We start from the raw sequence: 22,392 nt of genomic DNA, 5'->3' as shown, positions 1-22,392 counted from the left end.
ATCCATTTAAGACTTTTTAGTGATCATGGGTATTATTTTTCTTTAGTCCAGTGTATGAATATAAAGTATTTGCATGTTACATAGAGATCTAATATACTACATTTGTGAGTGACCCTGGACCACAAAACCAGTCACATGGGTATTTTTTTTTAAATTGAGATTTATAATAATAAATAAGCTTTCCATTGATGTATGGTTTGTTAGGATAGGACAATATTTGGCTGAGAAAATCTGGAATCTGAGGGTGCAAAAAAAATCGAAACATTGAGAAAATCTCATTTTAAAGTTGTCCATTTATGTTCACTATTGTGCTGCATTCACTCACAAAAATAAATGTTTTATATATTTACGGTAGGAAATTTACAAAATATCTTCATGGAACATGATCTTAATAATATCCTAATGATTTTTGGCATAATAGAAAAATCAATAATTTTGACCCATACAATGTATTGTTGGCTATTGCCACAAATATACCCGTGCGACATGTGACTGGTTTTGTGATCCAGGGTCACAATTTGTGTTGATTTCTGAGTGATTTTGCTGGTGTGTGATTCTGTCATTGTAATTTTAGCATGCAGACAGACCAGTTCAGTGGGATTCAAATGGCGGACTGCGTTTCCGGTTCCATCCGGACCACGGGACGTAATTGTACCGTTTCACCGTTTCTACAGTTTAAAGTGAGCAGCGCGTCAAAACACCGGATCAGCTCACACCACAGGTGTTCAGGGTCATTTACTGCAATAATCTTTCGCCGTTACATCCTCTAATATTTTTATCTATAGAACCAAACGCCCTTTCTGCTCAGTGCGTTGCTTCTCTCTCGCTAAAGATGTAAAGCGGCAGCGGACGACGCTGTTATTTTTACAACGGTAGCAGAAATGGTGAGCAACAAAATAGAAACTTCTGCTAAACGAGAATGCAGCAAATACAATGATTTGTATCTGTCATACAGATGACTCTGGCCATTTAACTAAACCAGGTTTGTGTCAAGTTAACATATTCTTTTTCTTTTATTACGGCTCCCCCGATGGAAATGTACAACTGTTCCAAAAAAGTATTGTCCTCCGCTGGGAAGGGAAAATAGTGATTGGATCTCTTGGAACTTTAATTGAATACCCCTTGTCTAGTTTGTCTTAAGAGAGGTTCATATGGCAGTGATTCCCCGAGACAGAGTGACCAGACATCATTTATTTTCAGTGACAGCTGGTGATTTCTGGTGACGCGAGCAGCTGAAGTTGAGCAGAGCAATGCTTTAATGCTGTAGAATAAAACAGAATGCAGTGATGCATATGAATATTTATTTTTATTTTTTTTTATTTTTTACTTACTATCACAGCAATGCAAGAGTGCACACTAACAAATTTCAGTGTCTCATGAGTGTGATAATGTCATCTATAGAGAATGCAACACATACCTGCGTCACATTATGAATTGCCGTCTGACACATTTCAAAAGTGCAACAAAACACAAATGTGAGCTTGGTTATGTAAGTATGGGCCTTAATATAAGATGCATTTGAAATTGTTGTATGCGGCACAGCTTGTCACTTAACTATGTGCATGTTTAATTCAACGACTGATGTCCAGTTATCATGGGGAGAAAAAGGATTTTGTATTTTAAAAACATCCTACAAAAAAAAAAAAAAAATGTGTAAAAAAAGTGACTAATATATCTTCTGGTTCATTTGTCACACTGAAAAAGGAAGGTTAAGTGAAGTGCACTGAATTGTGGGATACAGTATTAAATTAGCGTGCTCTTTTGTTTTAGCACAGTATACATAATGATAAGTACAGCAAAGACAATCGTAGCCCATTGATTTATTAATAGATTTAAAACAAACTAGTTTTACAGGTTTTAAATGCTTTGGAATTCTAGTGAAGAAAATAAAAAAAACATTGTCTGAGATTTCTCAGTCATGGTACAGAGCGTAATGGATCTTAATCACATTTCTTCACTCTGTCTTACATTCAAACAAGTAGCCTATAGGATAAATTCTGCTTATCTGTAATGTGATTAGCGAGCGGGTTTGGCGAGTAAGGGGGAGGTTTGGCACCTGGCATGTGTTGACGGTTACTGGTTACTCTCCACACAGACACACAGCTAGCAGGCAAATATGGTGTGGTCTGGCATAGAGAACAACTTGTACATTCCAGCTTGAATGGTTATCACAGAACAAGGCTTATGACAATGTATCGCCTTTCCTCTTGAACCTTTTTTTCAACATCGGCATTTTGCATTTTTGCTCATATATTTTTTGCTCATATATTTACACACATATACACACAGTAAACATATATATATATATATATATATATATATATATATATATATATATATATATATATACAGTGCTATGCATAAGTTTAGACACCCATGCTAAAGTTGACTAAAAAGAGGAATAAAAAATCATCTTTTGGAAATTTAACTTAATGCCTTAATTTAAAAAATGAGGAAAATCCAACCTTTAAGGACACCAATTTTCTCAAATGTTCTTCCTTAAAATACAGGGTGCATAAGTTTGGACACCCCTATGTTAAATTCCCATAGAGGCAGGCAGATTTTTATTTTTAAAGGCCAGTTACTTCATGGATCCAGGATACTATGCATCCTGATAAAGTTCCCTTGGCCTTTGGAATTAAAATAGCCCCACATCATCACATAGCCTTCACCATACCTAGAGATTGGCATGGTTTTATTTCAGCTAGACTAATAGCTGGTTTGATTTGCATTGAGAGATGATCTTATGGAAAGTACCCCATGCCAATCTCTAGGTATGGTGAAGGCTATGTGATGATGTGGGGCTATTTTAATTCCAAAGGCCAAGGGAACTTTATCAGGATGCATAGTATCGTAAAAAAAAAAAAAAAAAAAATACTTAAATAAAAATCTGCCTGCCTCTATGGGAATTTAACATAGGGGTGTCCAGACTTATGCACCCTGTATTTTAAGGAAGAACATTTATTTATTTACGATACATTAATTATTCACAAAGAAAATTGGTGTCCTTAAAGGTTGGATTTTTCCTCATTTTTTAAATTAAGGCATTAAGTTCAATTTCCAAAAGATGATTTTTTATTCCTCTTTTTAGTCAACTTTAGCATGGGTGTCTAAACTTATGCATAGCACTGTATATGTTCATGTATATATATATATACACACACACTTATACACACAGTATACATATATATAAATATGTATATATGAAACTGACCAAACAAAAAGAGAGAATGTTTTGTCGTTTGGGCACATGAAAAATGGAAGAGATTTTGAGAATTCAAAGACTGCATTGTTTGTTGAAAGGTTATCTGTGAAATTCAGTGTTGCATCTCTGAAGAATTTTTTTTTTTTTTTTTTAATTGCATGCATCTGTGCTGTCTGCTTGAGGCGTGCAAATAAAATGGAAAATATGCATGGGTAAATAAAACTAGTATTTGAAGAAACAAACATCAGCCTTTTCAACAAATATCAACAAGGACAATGTGAAATATTAGAAGAAAACAGAGATGGGTAATTATACTTAAAATGACAGTACACAGACTGTCATGTCTGATTTCTCCCTGGCAACAAATTCAGCTTGTAACGTGTTGGAAATTGTTTTTTTTCATGAGCTGTTTGTCAAAGTTCGAGTATAAGCTGTCCATCAGAATAACATGAAGTTTGATTAAAGCAGTAAGCAGATCCACTTAAACTGTAATAACATCTAAATTAATAATGTGATAGAGTACAGTTATTGTGTACATGTTTTTAAATTGTGCTTATATTTCAAAATACCTGCATGTAATGACCCACCTTAAGCCCAAAGTATAGTTTCCACTCGAATATTGAATATATATTGGACACAAGTAGGACCCGTATGTTCCCTATGGTTAAGTGTTCATTAAAAGAATAGTTCATCCACAAATAAAAATGTAATTATTTACTCATTCCTAACCCATGTGCTATCATTGTTTTGTGGAATACAACAAGAGACTTTTTGAAGAATCTTCCACACCACGACAAAATAAGTGTTGTTAAAGTTGTCCATATGACTTGGTGCTAAATGAAAAATCTTCTGAAGCCATATGATACTGTAGGTTTTTGTGAGGAACAGGCCAGCTCTGCTAAAACTGCTGTTTCAAACAGTCATTATATGGAAAAGAGCTGCACGTGGGTTCTTAAAAATGTCTCTTTTTGGGTTCCATAAATAAATGCAAATGCTGTGAATATGCACACACAGTATGCACGCTTTCTGAATGTGTTCTTGCATTTAAAAACCCCATGAAATCACAATCAAGGTCTATTAGCTTTGAGCCATCCTATGCTAGTGCACTCCAAAAAGTTGACAAAATAAACTTTTACGCATTTTAAATGTACAGGACTCATCTTGTTCGCAAGGGCATAGTCAAACTGTAAGTACAATCAAATGCACTTCCCCCCCTATAATACCACCTGTAACTGACTAGCAATAGCCAGTAACAAATTAACTTCTTTGACTGTTTAAATAAAGCACAATGCTATGGCGTGAGATGCAAAAAAAACCTGCTAGACATGACAGCAGTGACTAAAGCCATCTGTACGTTACCACAGACCTTAGCTGCGTTCAGAAAGAAACTCTCACGTACTGCTTGCTGCAGTATGAACTGTTTCTTCTTTCTTTTTTAAAAAGAGTTTTAGTGATATTAACTAAAATGTCATAGTATGCCACACTGCTTATCATACGATCTCATTATATGTGTAATGCCATATATGTTTAATTTAGCGATTTAGCATTCTGTGTAAAACTATCCAATAGGCAAAAAAAAAGTTTTTATTATTTCAATAAAAGTGTGCTCTTTAATTGATGTGTATATTTGCGCAGGTGTGCAATGCAAGAATGTAGGCTGTTTATGGTTGCCAAGCAACCCAGCAACTTGCTGCATTAATATAACATTTGATTGATGTGTGGTGTGGTCACAGGTGTGCGAATATTACAACGGCTTTCGAGTGTGGCTCATCCAGAGTCGGCTCTATCTATTTAATCACGTGTTCAACCCTGGCATCTATAAGATGCTTGTGCTTTCAATGATAAAATGATTGTCTTTCGTCATCCCGGTGAATGCTGAGGATATTACAGAAAGATTAAACAGAAAAGGAGAGAGAGTTTGTGTGGATAGTCAGCTGTTTTGACGAGGTGGATGGTGACTGTGACCCACTGATGCTGGACGTGGCCAGAACATGGGCATGACACACAGGTCTAGAGTCTCAGGCTAACCACTTCACTGCATGATGAGGAATGAGAGAGGGAAAGGGAAAGAGTTAGGGGAAGGTAAAGGGTCATCACATCTTTTAGTTACAAATGAAATGCTGCGATCTGACAGTGTCACACTGTGCCTGTCCTCTTCCTCATTTTGAATGTTCCTTTCCAAATAAATAGAAATGTATACTTGTGGAAGTAAAGTAAAGGCCTGTAAAGTGCTTAAAGTCTATGTTTGATACTTTGGAATCATCCATTTTTGTGTCACCAACCAAAACAAATAATCAGAACTTGAAGTCGGCATGAAACACAAGTTGCGATCGACTTTTCTTCCCTATTATGACGGATATCTGAGTGAAAACGGCTTCTCGAAAAAAGAAAAAATGTAGAGCGGGACTTGGTTTTGTTCATGGGGAATTGTTTGGATGGTTGTGGTTTGCTATTGGTGGATCTCAAGTGAGTGACAGGTCGTCCCACCCTCACGCCAGTAAACACCGCAAGAGGGAGGGAGATGGGGGGTATTTCGATTAAATACTGTATTACAAGGGCACGTTAATTAAAAATAAAAAAAATCATGTGCACGAATAAATTATTTATAATAAATGCTACAAATAATTCCATAAAAAATTAAAATAAGATTTGGAATATTGCACCCAAATCATTTGGACCACCTCTTATGACCTTTAAAGCTTCATTTATTGAAGTTGCATGTAAAAACGTGACAAGAACAACTTTTAAAAATGCTCTATTTGTGTGCCAAGGAAGAACTGGTTTGTAACTTTATGAGGTTTAGTACATTTTGACAGAATTGTAATTTTTGCGTGAACCAAACCTTTAAAATAGAGTGTGGTTTAACGAGATCCCTGATGAAAGCCGGACACAACACGTGTTGAGAGAGGAAGCCTGTGCTTGGAATAGAAAACTCACGCTGTCATGATTTCTTTTATTGATGTGCCCTCGACTTCGATAGTCGTGATAGAAGATACAGAGCTGTAAAAAAAAAAAGAAAAGTGTGTGGTCATGTAAATAAGATCGTTTCAACGGTAGTGTGCTACACTTTGTCAAGACCTTAAATTCAGCGAGTGGCGCTCAGTTATCTTCTCAGAAATGAATAGAGCTTTTTGTGCATTTTAATCCTTCTGTGTGTGAAAAATCTTAATGTTTCAGAGTGCAATCCAACTTTGCATCATGAAAAAGATGTTAAGAAGGCCCCTCCCCCTTTAATTTCTTTTCATATCTATTTATTTATTATCATCTCAACGCATTTGATGAGTATGCTCTTCTCAATTTTGTCATTTCATTTGAATACCAACATTTATAAGATTTAGTCAGTTGAAACAGTTTTGAGGTTTATTCATCTAATCTCTGAAAGATAGTGATCTGAAACTGTATTATGTTGAATATCAAAGTGTTTTTGTGTCTATTTGTTAATGAGGGATTTGTGGACACGTTAATGTGTTTGTCCACAAGAATTGGGACACAAGCACCCGAGTGACGGGTTGTTATCAGTGTTACTAATTTTTATTGGAGCCTAATTCGTTGGGTTATTATTCAGTAATTCCATGAGATATGCATGTATGTACATTGTGTTGCTATAATGGCATATCTTCAATTAAAATATGTGCAATTATATATTCATATGCATGTATATGCCATAGAATAAATTTATCTTTCAGATGAATCTCTTTTTCTGGCATTCTGCATTGTCTGGCTTTGGTTATTCAATTATTCATCTAAATTATCAAAACACAAATCAGAATAGATTTTTCATTTTTTTTTATTTCAGCATCTTGCACATGCTAAACCTATATCAAAATATGTTACAGTTTAAAAATAAATGCATTGTTGTCTTAAGGGGGCATCTGACCCTACTAATTGTGGTTTATATCACTTATGAGATATGTTCCTCCTCGAAGGTCGAGTATATTGTGTTTTGGGATACAATATTTGTATACAGCTTGCATATTTTGGAAGCATATGTAGCATATGAGTATTCTATGGAGCTTATGGAGAAAATGTGCATAATTTTAAGTATTTTCAGTGTAAACAAAAATATTAATGCAAAAATAGTATGGGTAATGTGAATTCATAACATGCCTAGAGAGTGGGCATTAGGTACTTGCCTTGCATGATCAGAATTTTAATTTATATTAAATAAAATATGGCTGACTTCTATAGTTCAATTGGGGAAATAAATCAACATACTTTTCTTTTCCTCAGATAGAGAGAGAGAGAGAGAGAGAGAGAGAGAGAGAGAGAGAGAGAGAGTGTGTGTGTGTGTGTGTGTGTGTGTGTGTGTGTGTGTGTGTGTGTGTGTGTGTGTGTGTGTGTGTGTGTGTGTGTGTGTGTGTGTGTGTGTGTGTGTGTGTGTCTGTGTGTGTGTGTGTGTGTGTGTGTGTATGTGTGTCTGTGTGTGTGTGTACGTGCGCACGTGTGTGTGTGTGTGTGTGTGTGTGTGAAGCGAGAATGTGATCGTCTGTGGTGTAGAAAGGATGGGTGTGGCTGGCTAACTGACCATTCTTTCATCTCTCTCTTGCATAATGACACCTGGCCCAGTGAGCGTATGATTTCTCCTTCGGCAGAGTTTGACCCTGTAATTGGTGGTGAAGTGTGTCCGCAAGTCTGTCACAAATGTGTCCGTGTGATAACCCAGAGGGAACTGCTTCCTGCCTTCATAGCCATAGACAGGAAGTTACGGTGTTACAATCTCTTCATACTGTAGGTTCACAAAAGAAAGGAGGATTGGTGTTTCTATGAAGGAGGCATGATGGAAAGATCTATATGTTCTATATTTGCTGTGTTTTGGGTTTATACCAGTGCTTTTCTGAGCCACTGATTTTGCTTTAGGGATGCATTCATTCTAATAATTCAAAAATTTTGACAAATATCATGATTGGGATTATAAATGCAATCAGGGCCAGGTGATATATTGAATATGAATACCTTCCTTGTCCTAGTTTTTGTGAGCACGAGAGTGTTAATACAGAAATGCTGTAAAAGTGTCTCTTATTGAAACTTCAATGGAAAAGTTACTAATATAGTTACTTATTTTGCATGAGAAAGTCTGCATTTTCATTATTTAAAGTAAAACGAAGCTTTTAAAAGCGCGAGACGTTTTTTAAAAGTTGAACTGATTTTATCTTGAGCGCCGCGTGTGAGACGCCGCTAAAGATGCGAGCGCAACGGTTATACACGTCCATCTAGCGTGTTTACATAGAAAATCAATTGAAAAGTAGTGCATTGGAATGGACGGCTCTCAACTCTCAACAACGTAACCAGCTCTCGTCCAATCGGTTTCAAGGACCGTAATTAATTGTCAAATATTAACAGTCTTTGATTTTTGGGTGCTTGTTGATTGTTTGTTAATTTGATGAGAAAACATGGGTTCTCAAGTCTCACGCATTGGGCGTGAGACACACGCAATTCAACCAGTTCACACGCTCACACGCCACACCGTGTATTTCTCACGCTGAAAAGGCAACGCCAACCAAGTTGTCCTGCGAGCTTTATATATAACGTTGCATATGAGGCGCGGGCACACAAAGTGAAGTTTCCTGCCGCCAGCACGTATCTCGCGCACAGATTGCGTTCGTTGATAGGCAACATAGATGCGCGAACACACGGAAGTTGACGGAACATTCTCGGCCACCGTACGTTCGTTACTAGGTAACCAACAACATTGCGCGAACACACGTCGTGATGGAGAAGGTAAGTTGGACGAAAGCTCGTCTAACATTTTTAAGGCTGGAACATTTAATATATAGCCCATCGTTTACATTATTATTGATGCAGTCAAAAACTCTACAACTACTTTGCAACCAGGCCAGAAGCTTTGGCTCAGTTTGGCTAGCTTACATTATCTGAAACTAAGGGAAATGTTAGTGGGTATGGGAAAAAAATGAAGATGTATTTCTTCATTTTATTTTAAATAAATTTAAATGTATTTATTTAATTTTAAATTATATTATATATTATACTGTATTAATAGTATTTCTAGTTACATTAAGGCTACATACATATTAAAGCAGAGTGCTCTGGCTAATATTTTATATCCTGTCAAAACATAACGTTACATTAATCATTGATTGCCATGCATTTGTATTTTTCAAACACTTGCAACACAAAACACATTTCATAAGCTGGAGTGTGTACTCTTGTGTACACACACACACACACACACAAACACACTAACATACCTTAATAATATGTCATTTGTTCTCAATGTCCCACCACACAAATCATTATACCATTTCGACTAGACACATTCAAAATGCAAAAATATTTTTGTCCAAACTGTTTGGAGCAATTTGTTATATTTTTGTAATTTTTGTAACTTAGTTTTAATTTTGAAATATAACATTAAAGAGTATATTTGATGTGATTAATTGCTCTGTCATTTATCAGATTTACCAATTGTTATTTTCAATTTGTGCTGGTTAATTATGAACAATGGGTAAAATTGGGGGGCGGGGACAGGTGGGGGCGGGGCTCCATTAGGGCTCCTCCCCCAACCGCATGTGATCTCACTCCAAGATTTTGATAAAACTTGAGAACCCTGTAAATGGATGTAATATTAGTACTCCGAAAATGTTGCACAACTTGTCTTTAAAAAAAGGCATGCACTAAATGTTCTCTCTGCTTTATTTGCAGGGCGACATTGATTCTGCATGAGGTTAGATTGTGGCCGGACCGAAATGAAATGAGTGGCTAACGACTGACCTCTTCCGCTGCACCACCACCACCAGCAACCTGTAGCATCTAACCAGTGCCTCTTCACCAGCCTGATACACACACGCACCCACATACACACAATTACCTAACAGAACACCATCAGACTGTAAGTTTGCCCAGCTTCAATTCATTTCTCTCTGGTTGATCAATGCTTAATAACAGAGCTTGTTTTGCAATGTGATGACCTGCAAATATATACACCCTCTCTTCCTTCCTTCTTTCTGATATTAAAAAAATGACACCACGACGACAGAAGAGAAACCCTTCTGTTTGCACCATATACTTTGTGTGTTGAATATACACAAATATAGGCATAACTGTATTTGGGTTACAGGAAACATTATCCTAGAGCTGCAAACTGAATTCTCTATCACTACTGTACATCTGTAGTCATGTATATACACGTCATGCCCGTGGTCAGGGGAAGGCTAAGCTTTCCCCAGCCTTACACACACACACACACACACTCCGCTTGTTTATTACAGTAATGAGAATATAATGAAAATCATCATTGAAAATAATGAGAATTACATATAATCTCAAAAGCAAAATGGATGCATTACAGTAATGAGAATGTAGGGGTGGGGGGCTGAGGAACGTGCTTAATTGTCATGAAAATAATGGCGTAATACTAACAAATGATTGTGGTCCTAAAATATGCTTCATTTTCTTTTTGCAAAATATTAATTCTTTTGATTCCAGAGTTGAATATGTTTGCTTATCTGCATTGTTGTGCTCCCTACAGACACACACACACACTTGTCTAACTGCCATGAATTGTCTGCCAGTTCTGTTTCTTAAAAGGATACCCTTGTGAAAAATAAGAACACCTTAGCGTACTTTCAAAAAGAGTACTTGTTATGCAAATAATATACTTTAAATGAATATATTTACATGCAAACTGAAGGTAATGTTTTAGGACATGTAACTGAATGTTAATTGCACTTCATGTTTAAATTTATATTAAATGAGATTAGCTGAACTTTAGAGTTATTTTTTGCTCACTTAAGTAGGACTTAAGTACATTAAATTTCAAAATGACTTCTGCTATCTTTGAAATATGTAAAGTAAAGTAAATGTACAGACAAGCATTTATGGTAAACCAGAATATACTTTCTTTAGTTTAATGTCATTTCTATTGAAACTTTTAAATACATTTGTTAATTACACATGCTTTTACAACTTTCTAAAATATATTAACTTTAAATGTAATATCAAAAAACACACTACAGTTCAAATTATATGAGCTTTAGTATGTTAGTCAACACATCAAAATAAGTCTACTTCTTTAAAGCACCACAAAGATTATTCAAACCTAATTATTTCATTTAATTCTTTAAAGTAAAACCTTTAATTTGAAATTATTACAAAGTGCGCTTTTTAAAACTCTCTTTAAGAAGTTGCCTTTTATTTAATTAAGATTATATTATCTGCAAGGACCGTTTTTAAATATACTATGAAGAGCACTACAAGTGCACATTCAATAAAGGTCCTGTCCTGTCCCAAATGGCACATTTCATATGCACTTACAATGTCGCACAACTGTGGACTTACAATGGCCGGCATGTGTGCGCGATCGTGGATTCCTCTAGACCACAGGGCGTCCCATGGGTCATTTTAGGTACCCATGGGACGAGTCGAGTCGATATGCGCCCTCGATGCGAGTATTTAGGGTGCTATTTGGAAAAGGGCCACAGTTAAGCGCACTTCTTTTTCACAAGGGATCATAAAGCGATGTCCTGTGTTATGAACTAACCCAAACACCCTAGGAACCTCATAGCAACGCAAAAAAGAAATCCACTTTTTGTCCGTATAACGTACTGTTGGGAATACCTGAACAACACACACACACAAAGGTTTAACGTTTTACAGAAACATGTCTAGACACACAAGAACATGGTGTCTCTTCTTTGTCTAAAAGAACACCTTGCATCAATAACCTTCAGAAACGATGCCTAATTCCTTGCCGTGTCATCCTTTAAGTCTCAAAGGTTGCAATATTGTTTGCTATGAATCCTGAGTGAATGGTCTGTTCTGCTAACCTGTCTTTTCACATCGTTTTTCACCACACGAACATTTAAATGCTCTTGAAACCATATGAGTTGAGAAATGACATTTCAGTGTTTTCTTGGGAATAGTAAACACTGCTATTTTAAAGTTTGCTATTGTAATGAGCTAAGGGAGTGTAGACTTGGATTTACGCTTTTATCCCCGTTGTTACTGAATCATGGGAGCAAACATGTTGTTCATGTTTAAAGTACACTGCCGTTCAAAAGTTTGGGATCGGTAACACCAAAGCTGCGTTTATTTGATTAAAAATAAAAAATAAAAAAACTTTTCTATTTGAATATATTTTAAAATATCATTTATTCCTGTGATTAAAGCTGAATTTTCAGCATATTACTCCAGTCTTCAGTGTCACATGATGCTTCAGAAATCATTCTGAAGTGCTCGTTTGATTCTCTAAAAACATTTATTATTATTATTATTATCAATGTTGAAAACATTTTTTTTTTTTTCAGGATTCTTTGATGAATAGAAAGTTCTATTTCATTTATTTGAAATAGAATCTTATGTAACATTACAACTGTCTTTACTGTAACTTTTGATCAATTTAATGCATTCATTGCTGAATAAAAGTATTGATTTATTTAATTTATCTCCCCTCTTTTGAACTTTCTATTCATAAAAGAACTGAAAAATTTTACATAACTGTTCTCGACATTGATAATAATAATAATAAATGTTTCTTGGGCAGCAAATCATCACATTAGAATGATTTCTGAAGGATCATGTGACAGTGAACACAGGAGTAATGATGCTGAAAATTCAGCTTCGATCACATGAATAAATGACTTTTTAAAATATAATCAAATAGAATGTTTCAAATCAAATAAATGCAGCCTTGGTGAGCATAAGAGCGAGCAAACTTCTGACCGGCAGTGTATGATGTTCAAAATAGATGTATACATCATGCGACACAGTCCTCATTCCTTATAGAGAATAATTCAATCAACATATGCATCAGTGGAAAACATGATACATTGCATATACATTCCTGTGTGGCTAAAATAACTCGGCTCTGTCTCTGACGTGTAACACTCACACACACGTTCATGCACGTTAAACTTCACAAAATACATAATACAACTGTAATAAAGAATAGTAATACTGAAAATAACATTAAACAATAACACGGAGCCAAAATGACAGTGTAAAACTGAGAAGTGCTCAGAGAGGAATGCACGTTTGAAAAGGAGCAAACAGTGTGTGCTTTCAACTTTCGGTGTGCGAGTTTCTGTAAGGTGACGTTTTGCAAAGGGAACTAATGCCTCTACTGTCCACAGCAAATATGATTGATATTCAAAAGTGTTTTAACTCTTCTGGCCATTTTTAGGAGTTTCAAAGCCTTCTGTTGAAAAAGGGCGCAGCACCTCATAGAAAGTAGACATTTTGTGTTCTCTCCAAAAGTGTTTGTATAGACAGTCTTGTGCTTGCAAATGCGGACCAGCGTGAATGTAAGCTTCAGAGAAGTCTGAAAATAATTCATTGCGTGAATAGCGATCCCATGGACCCATCATAGCTTGATTGATTTGAATTACTTAATTTTTGATTTCAAATGTAACGCAAAAGCGAAACGCATGCTGCATGTGCAGAGGAGTGCTGGCCAGTTCACACACTAGCTCAAGACTGCCCTCTGTCTGTGAAAAGAAAAGCTTTTTTAGGTCACTGTTTTCCAGCCACTCCACTTTTCATAAATAATGTCTCCTGTGTGCTAATCTGTGATAGTTTAATGCTGTTGGGTAGGATTTACTCAAATGACCTGGCATTGCCACTTGTTATGTTGTGAAGAGCAACACTGATTATTCAGTGTGTTTTTCAAGATTGTTGCTATTAGGCTAAAGCAGGGGTTTCAAACCTGCACTGCACATTTTGTGTGACTCCCTAATCTAATACACCTGATTAAACTCATCAGCTCAGTAGAGACTACAAGACCTGTAGTGTGTGTGTGTGTGTGTCAGAGACATATGCATGTGTCCGAAATCGCCCCCTATACCCTTAAATAGGGCACTATTTGAGGGAACAGCCATTTGTTGTGGCGTCTGAAACCATAGTGGACGCTATCGAGTGCACTCAGTCAATCCCATAATGCACCGCAATAACGAGTGTACAACATCTCTGAACTCAACGGCTAGAGAATACCCATAATGCACTGCGAGGGTCGCGGTGAATTAATTTTACACGTCTCGCCAGAAGAATCAACCATCCATCCATATTCCAAACCGCTGGTCCAATGTGGCTACAGCGTAACATTATTCCTTTTTAATTGATTATTAAATTGTTTAATTAAGGTTTATACATAGTTTCCATGACACTCATGGAAATGCTCACTTGTTTTCATTCACTCTTTCAAGTGGACTAACAGGAAATGGCGACTGAGCGTATAGGTTGGCGAATGGGCCATAAGGTGCATATTTTTTCTTATTTGTGCATCCTCGCTTCCTTTCCTCGCGTCTCAGCTCCAGTCCTCATAGGATGCGAGGGAAGAAAACGAGGACGGAGGAATCGAAGGAAAGCTTATTTGTATATTGTAATTTTCTTGATCACTCAAGCGTCACTTAAAAGTGTCATCAGCTGCGCTCAAGGATCTTATGGAAGCCTGGAAAACTTTGAGGCTTACGTGACTCTGCTATGGAAAATCTTGAAGGTCACACATACTGTATGCTATAGTGTGTATCTCATCTCTCTGATGGTACACAGTGGAGAAAACATTCATCAGTCATTAGTCAAACATGTAACGTACACTTTCCTGATCAGTGGGATTACATTTTCTTTTTTTAATAGATAGTTTATTACTTTACACAATTTAAGCAGAAGTAAGTAAAGAAATGGGATGGGATGAACCCTGGGAAAGAACCCAGTTGCATGCTTATTGGGTAATAGATGATAACAGAAATGGTATATATTTGTAACAGGATAGTGAGATGGTCTGCTGGCATCTCAGCTTTGTTGTTTTGTCCTATATTGACTAATCTTTTGGCATCTGGAACTTCTTGACTTCAAGAGATTTTTTGCTGAGAGGGAAAAGACCTCATTATTCCACTCGTTACTCGCCTTCACACGGTGCAATTAGAGAATTGAGAGGTCCTTCAAGATGACTAACTTTGATCTGTTTCCGGGTTTGAAAACACTAGCTAGTGTTTTAGCTAGTAAAACACTATAATTCTACAATACCTAGAACTAATTTCTAAATCTATCATTTATACATCTAGATCAGGGCATCACACATTAGACGTAAATGCTTATAATTTAATATCATCACGTGTAGCTTTACGTCTAATGTGTGATGCCCTGATCTAGATGTATAAATGATAGATTTAGAAATTAGTTCTAGGTATTGTAGAATTATAGTGTTTTACTGGCTAAAGGCCCGTTCACACAAAGGACGATAACTATAAAGATAACGATATAGATCTAAAATTCCTTCTATAAAAGAATAGCAGAGTCCACAACACAGCTATAAAAATAACAGCACAGAGAAATTATATCATTGGAATCACTTTCAGAACAATTTTTTTCAAGTTGATGAATGATAAAAACATTGATTATCGTTCTTGGTGTGAACGGGGCATTAAGGGTTAAAATTGCATTTTCTGTCTTTAGGATATCATGATTTTTAGTTTTCAGCATTGGATTATGGTATATTTTTTTTACTTAATATAATACTTGAAAAATAACATGAACATTAACATTTTAGGCTACAATGTATATTATGTAAGCCGAGGGATAGTATGTAGATGCAGTAAATAGTCCCTGTTTGTTTTTATATGCCTTCATTAGTTCATTTAAATAGTTTTGCTGTGTGACAATACAAAAATTACAATAATATCCCATGCACTATATTAGTATTACTTATAAAACGGCATGCATAATTTAAGTAAACAATTAGAAAAATGATGTTTAATTAAATTTATAGCTGGAGTATAGTGTGCCACATTGCAGAATGCAGGTTTTAAGCTATTTTGAGAGCATTGCATTGTGGGATATTATATTCTGTGGAGTGTTTGCAGGAATGTTTGGAATGGAATACTAGCTTAGGCCTACTACTTATTGAATACTGAACACTGTACACTGTATATTAACTACTGAGTTCAAGTGAAACAGTAGGTATTATTCCTCAATGAATGTTATGCTGCTTGATAATCACATGACCTCACTATATTTGTCAGTTGACCCCATTACATTTGCAAGTGGTGTCCAATTACTTAACCTTGATAATTTTGCATCATAAATCCATATGTGTGGATGGATGGCGGAGGTTTCAATCCTGATCCTTGAGTGCCATTTTCCGGCAGAGTTTCGCTCCAGCCTATTTCAACATTAATATGTATATAAATATATTGCTAGCCTACATTTAATAATCACATGTAAATATAGTACCACACTTCTCTTACTGCAGTGTATAGTACTGGGGTGTACAGTAGTGTATGTGTAATATATAATGTAATTAATATAATATAAATGCTTAGAATGTCTGAAAAGTTTCACAGCACATCAACAGGACATTGTTCTAAAATAACAGAGACACTGTGATACTCTCTGCTGTTTGCTACATTCTTACAAACAACATCCCATGACCATTTTGTCCATATGGTAGAGACAGAAAATGAATACACATTCTACAGGAAATATGTCAGTGAACAAAAGCAGTTACAGGCCATACACATTCCCTAAGATTATGCAAGATTGAAGCACATGTCTGTGGTTATCAATGGTTTATTTATTGGTTATTATTAAGGCAATCAAATTACAGCCCTAAAGCAATGGCAATCTCTATCTGTGCATTTCACAGTCTAAGCTTTGTCTTTATGATTTTTGAAAATAGTGTGTGTGGAAAATTCCAGGGACGCTCCTTCTGTTATCTGTTATATCATCATAAATCTAGCATTTCTATTATTTAGTTTTTTCTTAAATCATTATATTAAATAGATTCTCCACCTCAATCTTAACTTTTTGAAAAAGATCCTTCAGGTTGCAAACATCATTGATGCAGGAAAAGTTTTTAGTATTTGATGTGATTTTTAGTTTTAAGTATTTGATTTTGTACAAATACTGTAAGAATCCATTTTGAACAAACCCACATATTGTGCATCAACAAAAATGACCTTAGCACCAATTGATTAAGTCAAAAATAGCTGCAAAAGTTGCTAGAAAGCTCTAGCATCATTTGCAGATTTTACATTTTTTAGTTTTGCAGTGAAATTCATACATTTAGCTTACAGTAAATATGTCTCAGAAAATCATGTCAAGTTACCTTTACCTATGTAGCCCTTTTTTAAATCAGAGTTAATTTCGGCTGTACAACATCTCTAAAAGAAAACAGTGTCATTGTTCAACATATTATTGCTGGATATGTGATTGATCTGGTTTCTGGTTGTGTTTGTGTCTGCCACACAGGTGACATCAGGTGCAAGGGGATGACCGAACGCATTCACCACATTAATCTCCACAACTTTAGCAATTCTGTACTTGAGACCCTCAATGAGCAGCGAAACCGCGGGCACTTCTGTGACGTGACTGTTCGGATCCATGGTAGCATGCTGCGAGCTCACCGTTGTGTGCTGGCTGCAGGCAGCCCCTTCTTTCAGGACAAGCTGCTCCTGGGCTACAGTGACATCGAGATCCCCTCTGTGGTTTCTGTACAGTCCGTCCAGAAACTGATTGACTTCATGTACAGCGGTGTGCTGCGGGTCTCCCAGTCCGAGGCCCTGCAGATCCTCACAGCTGCCAGCATACTTCAGATCAAGACCGTTATCGACGAGTGCACCCGCATTGTTTCACAGAATGTTGGCATTGGTGGATCTGGCAGCTTTTCCGTCGTCCCAGGGGACTCGGGGCAGGAGACACCACGGGGAACCCCAGAGTCTGGCACGTCCGGTCCCAGTAGTGATGCCGAATCAGGCTACATGCAAACATCTCACCAGAGCCTTGACCGCGTTTATTCCTCGCTTTACTCCAGCTGTTCTGGGTTGGGCCTGCAAAATGGTACCCGTGGAAATCGCTCCCACTATGCCGGTGCTGCGGTGACGGCCAGCTACGACTCGCCCCTTCAACTACAGCAGAAGGAGGGAGGGCAGGACCCTGCCTGGATCACACGCATCCACGAGCGCTCGCAACAAATGGAGCGCTTCCTGGTCACGTCGGAGACTACGCACTGCCGCAAACAGCCTCGTCCCGTGAGGCTCCACACTGGGGATATTCACATCAAGCAGGAACAAGGGGACGAGTACAATTGCTACGGGCTTGTGGACTGTCGTGAGGACAGCGAGCAGCTGGAGTGCATCGAGAGCGAGCCCAAAGGCGAGAGCTTTGACTCCGGCGTCAGCTCTTCCATTGGCACGGAAACGGATTCCGTCGAACAGCCTTTCTTGTCTGGGTTCGGTCGAGACAATTGTCCGAATAAAGTCCAGCAAGGTGAGCGGGGAACCCCTGTGCAGATCGAGGTCAATGATTCATCTCCCGAGCAGACCCAAGAAGCGGTTGAAGATGGTAGTGGAAACGGTCCTTCTCAAGAGAGCGGTGAGCTTGGAACCCAGCAGCCGCCTCAAGCAAACCTAGCGTCCTCCCAGTCGATGCCAGGTGGGCCATACCTGCGGCCAGGTGAGCCACTTACCAGCAACCTGCGCATGCCCCTCACCTTGACCAGCAACTCCCAGGTAATGGGAACGGCAGGCAACACTTACTTGCCTACACTCTTTGCAACCCAGTCAGCCAGCGACAACAAGCCTTTCCTCTTCAGTCTGCCCCAGTCCATTGGGAATCAGCAGCCCCAGTTTGTGGCGGTGCCCTCTCCCAGCATGCCTCCGTACACCAGTGGACTGACGGTGCCACCCGGGGGAGGTCAACAGCAAGGTGGTGCGGCGGGGGGGCAGCATGGGGAAAAGAAGCCCTACGCATGCACTCTTTGTTGTAAGACCTTTACTGCCAAACAAAACTTCGTCAAGCACATGTTTGTGCACACTGGTGAGTACCCTTGGCCTTCATCTCTGTATTATGTATGTATGTATGTAGTTGCGTTTTATCCAATTATATCTAAATTGCTTTTACAGAAAAGCTAGTCGGAAATAATTAAGGAAAGCTTTTGATTCTAAATGGATAATTGGTAGCAATTATTAACTTCTCTGTGAATCATCCTTGTTGGCTGTTCTCTGTGGATTAGGTATTATAAGTTTATTTCAGCAGTTTGAACAGCAATCATTAGGACCTCAAAAATATCAATATGATTCTTCAGTTATTGGGCTTTCAGACACAGCTCAACAGAACCAGAATATGCATCATTTATGAAAAGAAGTGAGGCTGTGTATTTTTCAAGCCTATGCCAGAAATTGAGTTCAGTCAGTGCATAGCTTAAGGTAGCAAGGCATAACAAATGTGTTGAGTTCCTTCCCCCTCACTTTGGAAACCGCAAGTCAGATTTTTGCTGTTATAAAATGCAAACAGTACAAGTGGTCGTGTGAGTGACTAGCCAGCCACTTAAACCTAAGAGCAAAAGAGGACTGTGATTATCACAAATCAGCAGCCTATTAACTTTAATTTACGTTAATAGTTAACAGTTATTAAGCAAATACTTTATCCTGTTCTGTACCCTTGAGGCATTACAAGCCATGAGACCAAGATGATTTTATTATCTTGTGTGTCAAAATGCCTTTCTTGTGTATACTTAAAATATTAGGATAACTACCATAGTCAATAATTAAAGTTTTTACTTAATGAACTCGGGGCTCATTGGTCGACAATGGTCGAGAATTACCAGGTCAATCTATGACTCGATGAGATACATCCTTTAATTGCTGTTTTCCCTTAGGCAAACAGTTGCAGTTTTTCTCATTGTAAGTTATAGGTGTGATCTTTTCCCAGGAAAAAGTCTGCGCCTACGTTTTGACATGCCACAGAATAATTTACATATTGGGAAGGTGCTTTTTTTTTTTCAAACCAACTTTTAAGTACATTGAAAACATCAAGTACATCCTTAACTCTTTCCCCGGCAGCGTTTGATAATGGGTGGGGTCAAATCTGACGTTCTACATTCGCTGTGTAGTCATGGGATAGCAAAGTGTCCATCATATGCACACTTCAGAATCTCGCCAGAAGTAGTAGATCATCCGGGTACTTTTTGCCTACTCTTTTATGAGTACTGTAATTTTGGACATACTTCTTTTGTCACATACTGTTTCTCGCTTGCTATATAGTAGGGAATTGGCATGCAGCCCTGGTTTACGCAGATCTTATTCTTCGCTTGTTTTTGGATCCGGAGAGGCTGTAGTATTTCAAGATAGGTCTGACTGCAGAACCGCAGAACCATATGTCATGGCAGTAAGAGGACGACAGCACCAGCCTAACAGTCTGATGCCGGAACCGCATAACATACCTATCCACCTTACATATACCATACCTAAAGCTACCCATCTCCACCCCCTGACCCCTAAACCCACCCCTAAACCTACCTATCTCCACCCCCTGATCCCTAAACCCACCCCTAAACCTACCCCTCTCCACCCCTTAGATGCTTTTACCCCGCCCACTTCCGGCATCAGACTGTTAGGCTGGCGCTGTCATCCTCACACTGCTATGACGTATAGTTCTGCAGTTGGTTAATATTGAGTATTTCAGATGATGCGTAACAGCGCCCCCTACCGTATAACAGTGAAAACACGGATTGCCAGAATAACTATTGTTTTGCAAATAGTATTGCAAACTATTATTCTGAGGCTTTGTCTGGTCTCACACAGTAAAGTACCCAGCCCTCAAAAGTGCATTCAGTATGACAATGTTGAGTTAAGTAAGATAATTAAATTTGACTCTGTGAACTCCTGAAGTAGATTACTATGCAATAATGATCTGTCTTCAGGACAAAATGTAGTCTGTGTAATCTTATATGTTTATTTTTATGTTATTATTATATAAAAAAATCAGACTTTGATCCCTTATGCTGCCATAATCACATGAGCTTTTATCAAATAGTATAGCACAAAAGATATTTTACAATAACACCAGATGTAATTGCCTGTGAGCTAAAAGATTGTGGCTGCCAAGAACATAAATATGTAAATAAATGATTATGTGTATGGCCTTACAATGGAAATGATAAGAGTTTCCACTATTAAAAATTAAATAAGTATAATATTAATATAATAAAAATTTTCACTAAGTTACTGTAATTGACACCATCATTTACTGAAAGTGGTTTTTCATTTCAGAAAGGAACAGCAATATACATTTACTTTTATCGCACTGTTCTGCCATAGTTCTTTATTTTTTCTACCATATTTTTCAAAATCACTTTTCTTGTTTTATAATATTAATGTATGTTCTGTAAACTTATGGCACAGATCTATACGCCAGTTTGTTCCAGCAGACCAAAGTTGCAGTTATTTCTAATTAATTAGGCTATTAATGCTAATAATAACAGTATTTCTCAAATTTTCAATCTTCATTGAAATACCATGTAGAAATTACTGCCCAACAAACTTAATGTGATTTCTGATGGTAATAATGACCATGAAAAACATCCAAACTTCCACTTTTTCCAGTTCAATCTAATTTAAATTAAAACATTTTGAGTCAGGGTCTATTAATTAAATTATACTATTAAAATGCAGGTCATACACAATGACTTAAATACTCTTCTATGATAAACATGTTTTCAGATTTTCATCATCAATACCATCATCAAATCAATATTCATTTTAATATATATTTTTTTTTGGTAGGGCAAATTACATGAGGTAACACCGCACCTAGACCGTAACACTTTACTTAAAGCCTTCATGTATAAAGCATTATAAAGGTTTTCATAATAATAATCTTTTCCTAAATAATTGTAACCAAAGTTAAAAATGCATTGTAATATTTTGCAGATTCCTTGTTACATCTGAAATTGGTTCTTTGGTTTGTCTTGTGTTTTAATGCATTTAACTTTCTAAAGGTGTGTTCAATGAATAGATAAGTATTATAATGTATTATAAGGTGCATTACAAGGGATAATTAATAAAGGTTTTAAGTTAAGTGTTACCTAAACGCTTTATGCAACTTTAGATTAGTTCCGTAGACATCACTGGTGCAAAAAATGTTGAGGATGAAAATGAAATTTTAATGTAGCTTAAACATGTTGGCTGTGCTGGGCTTTCAGATTTCAAAATTGTACATTACTGTTGCTAAGCAACCACAGCACTAATTAATTCCATAATTAAGATTAATAAATTTAGCAATATTAGTAACCTGCATGCGAAGTTCAACTTATCAGCAAAAGTTACAGATGTTTTAAAAAGCAAGAATGACAGGAACAATCATATTTTAAATTTGTACTTTCTTTATCAACAATTAAACTGTTATTTATTTTGCCATTTAGAATATATACACAGAGAATTTCATGTCAAATTTTGTGT

At 37.1% G+C, this 22,392-nt stretch overlaps 1 protein-coding gene across 9 annotated transcripts in view; it reads left to right on the top strand.

The window, feature by feature from the left end:
- zbtb20 (zinc finger and BTB domain containing 20) overlaps positions 1-22,392 on the top strand; it is a 71,681-nt gene that overhangs the window by 34,292 nt on the left and 14,997 nt on the right. For 8 of the 9 annotated variants that reach the window (XM_081364950.1, XM_081364951.1, XM_081364944.1 and 5 more), the window contains 2 exons: positions 9,866-10,052; positions 17,405-18,970. In XM_081364950.1, the coding sequence (XP_081221076.1) occupies positions 17,425-18,970 (1,546 nt within the window). In that variant the 5' untranslated portion in view covers positions 9,866-10,052; positions 17,405-17,424. The remainder of the gene's footprint in view (positions 1-9,865; positions 10,053-17,404; positions 18,971-22,392) is intronic. The other variant, XM_081364949.1, reaches the window with a different exon arrangement.

Source organism: Scardinius erythrophthalmus (genome assembly GCF_964197995.2).
Source record: "Scardinius erythrophthalmus genome assembly, chromosome: 5".
In the NCBI taxonomy this organism is placed as follows: domain Eukaryota; kingdom Metazoa; phylum Chordata; class Actinopteri; order Cypriniformes; family Leuciscidae; genus Scardinius; species Scardinius erythrophthalmus.
This window is presented reverse-complemented; position numbering and strand designations above follow the sequence as displayed.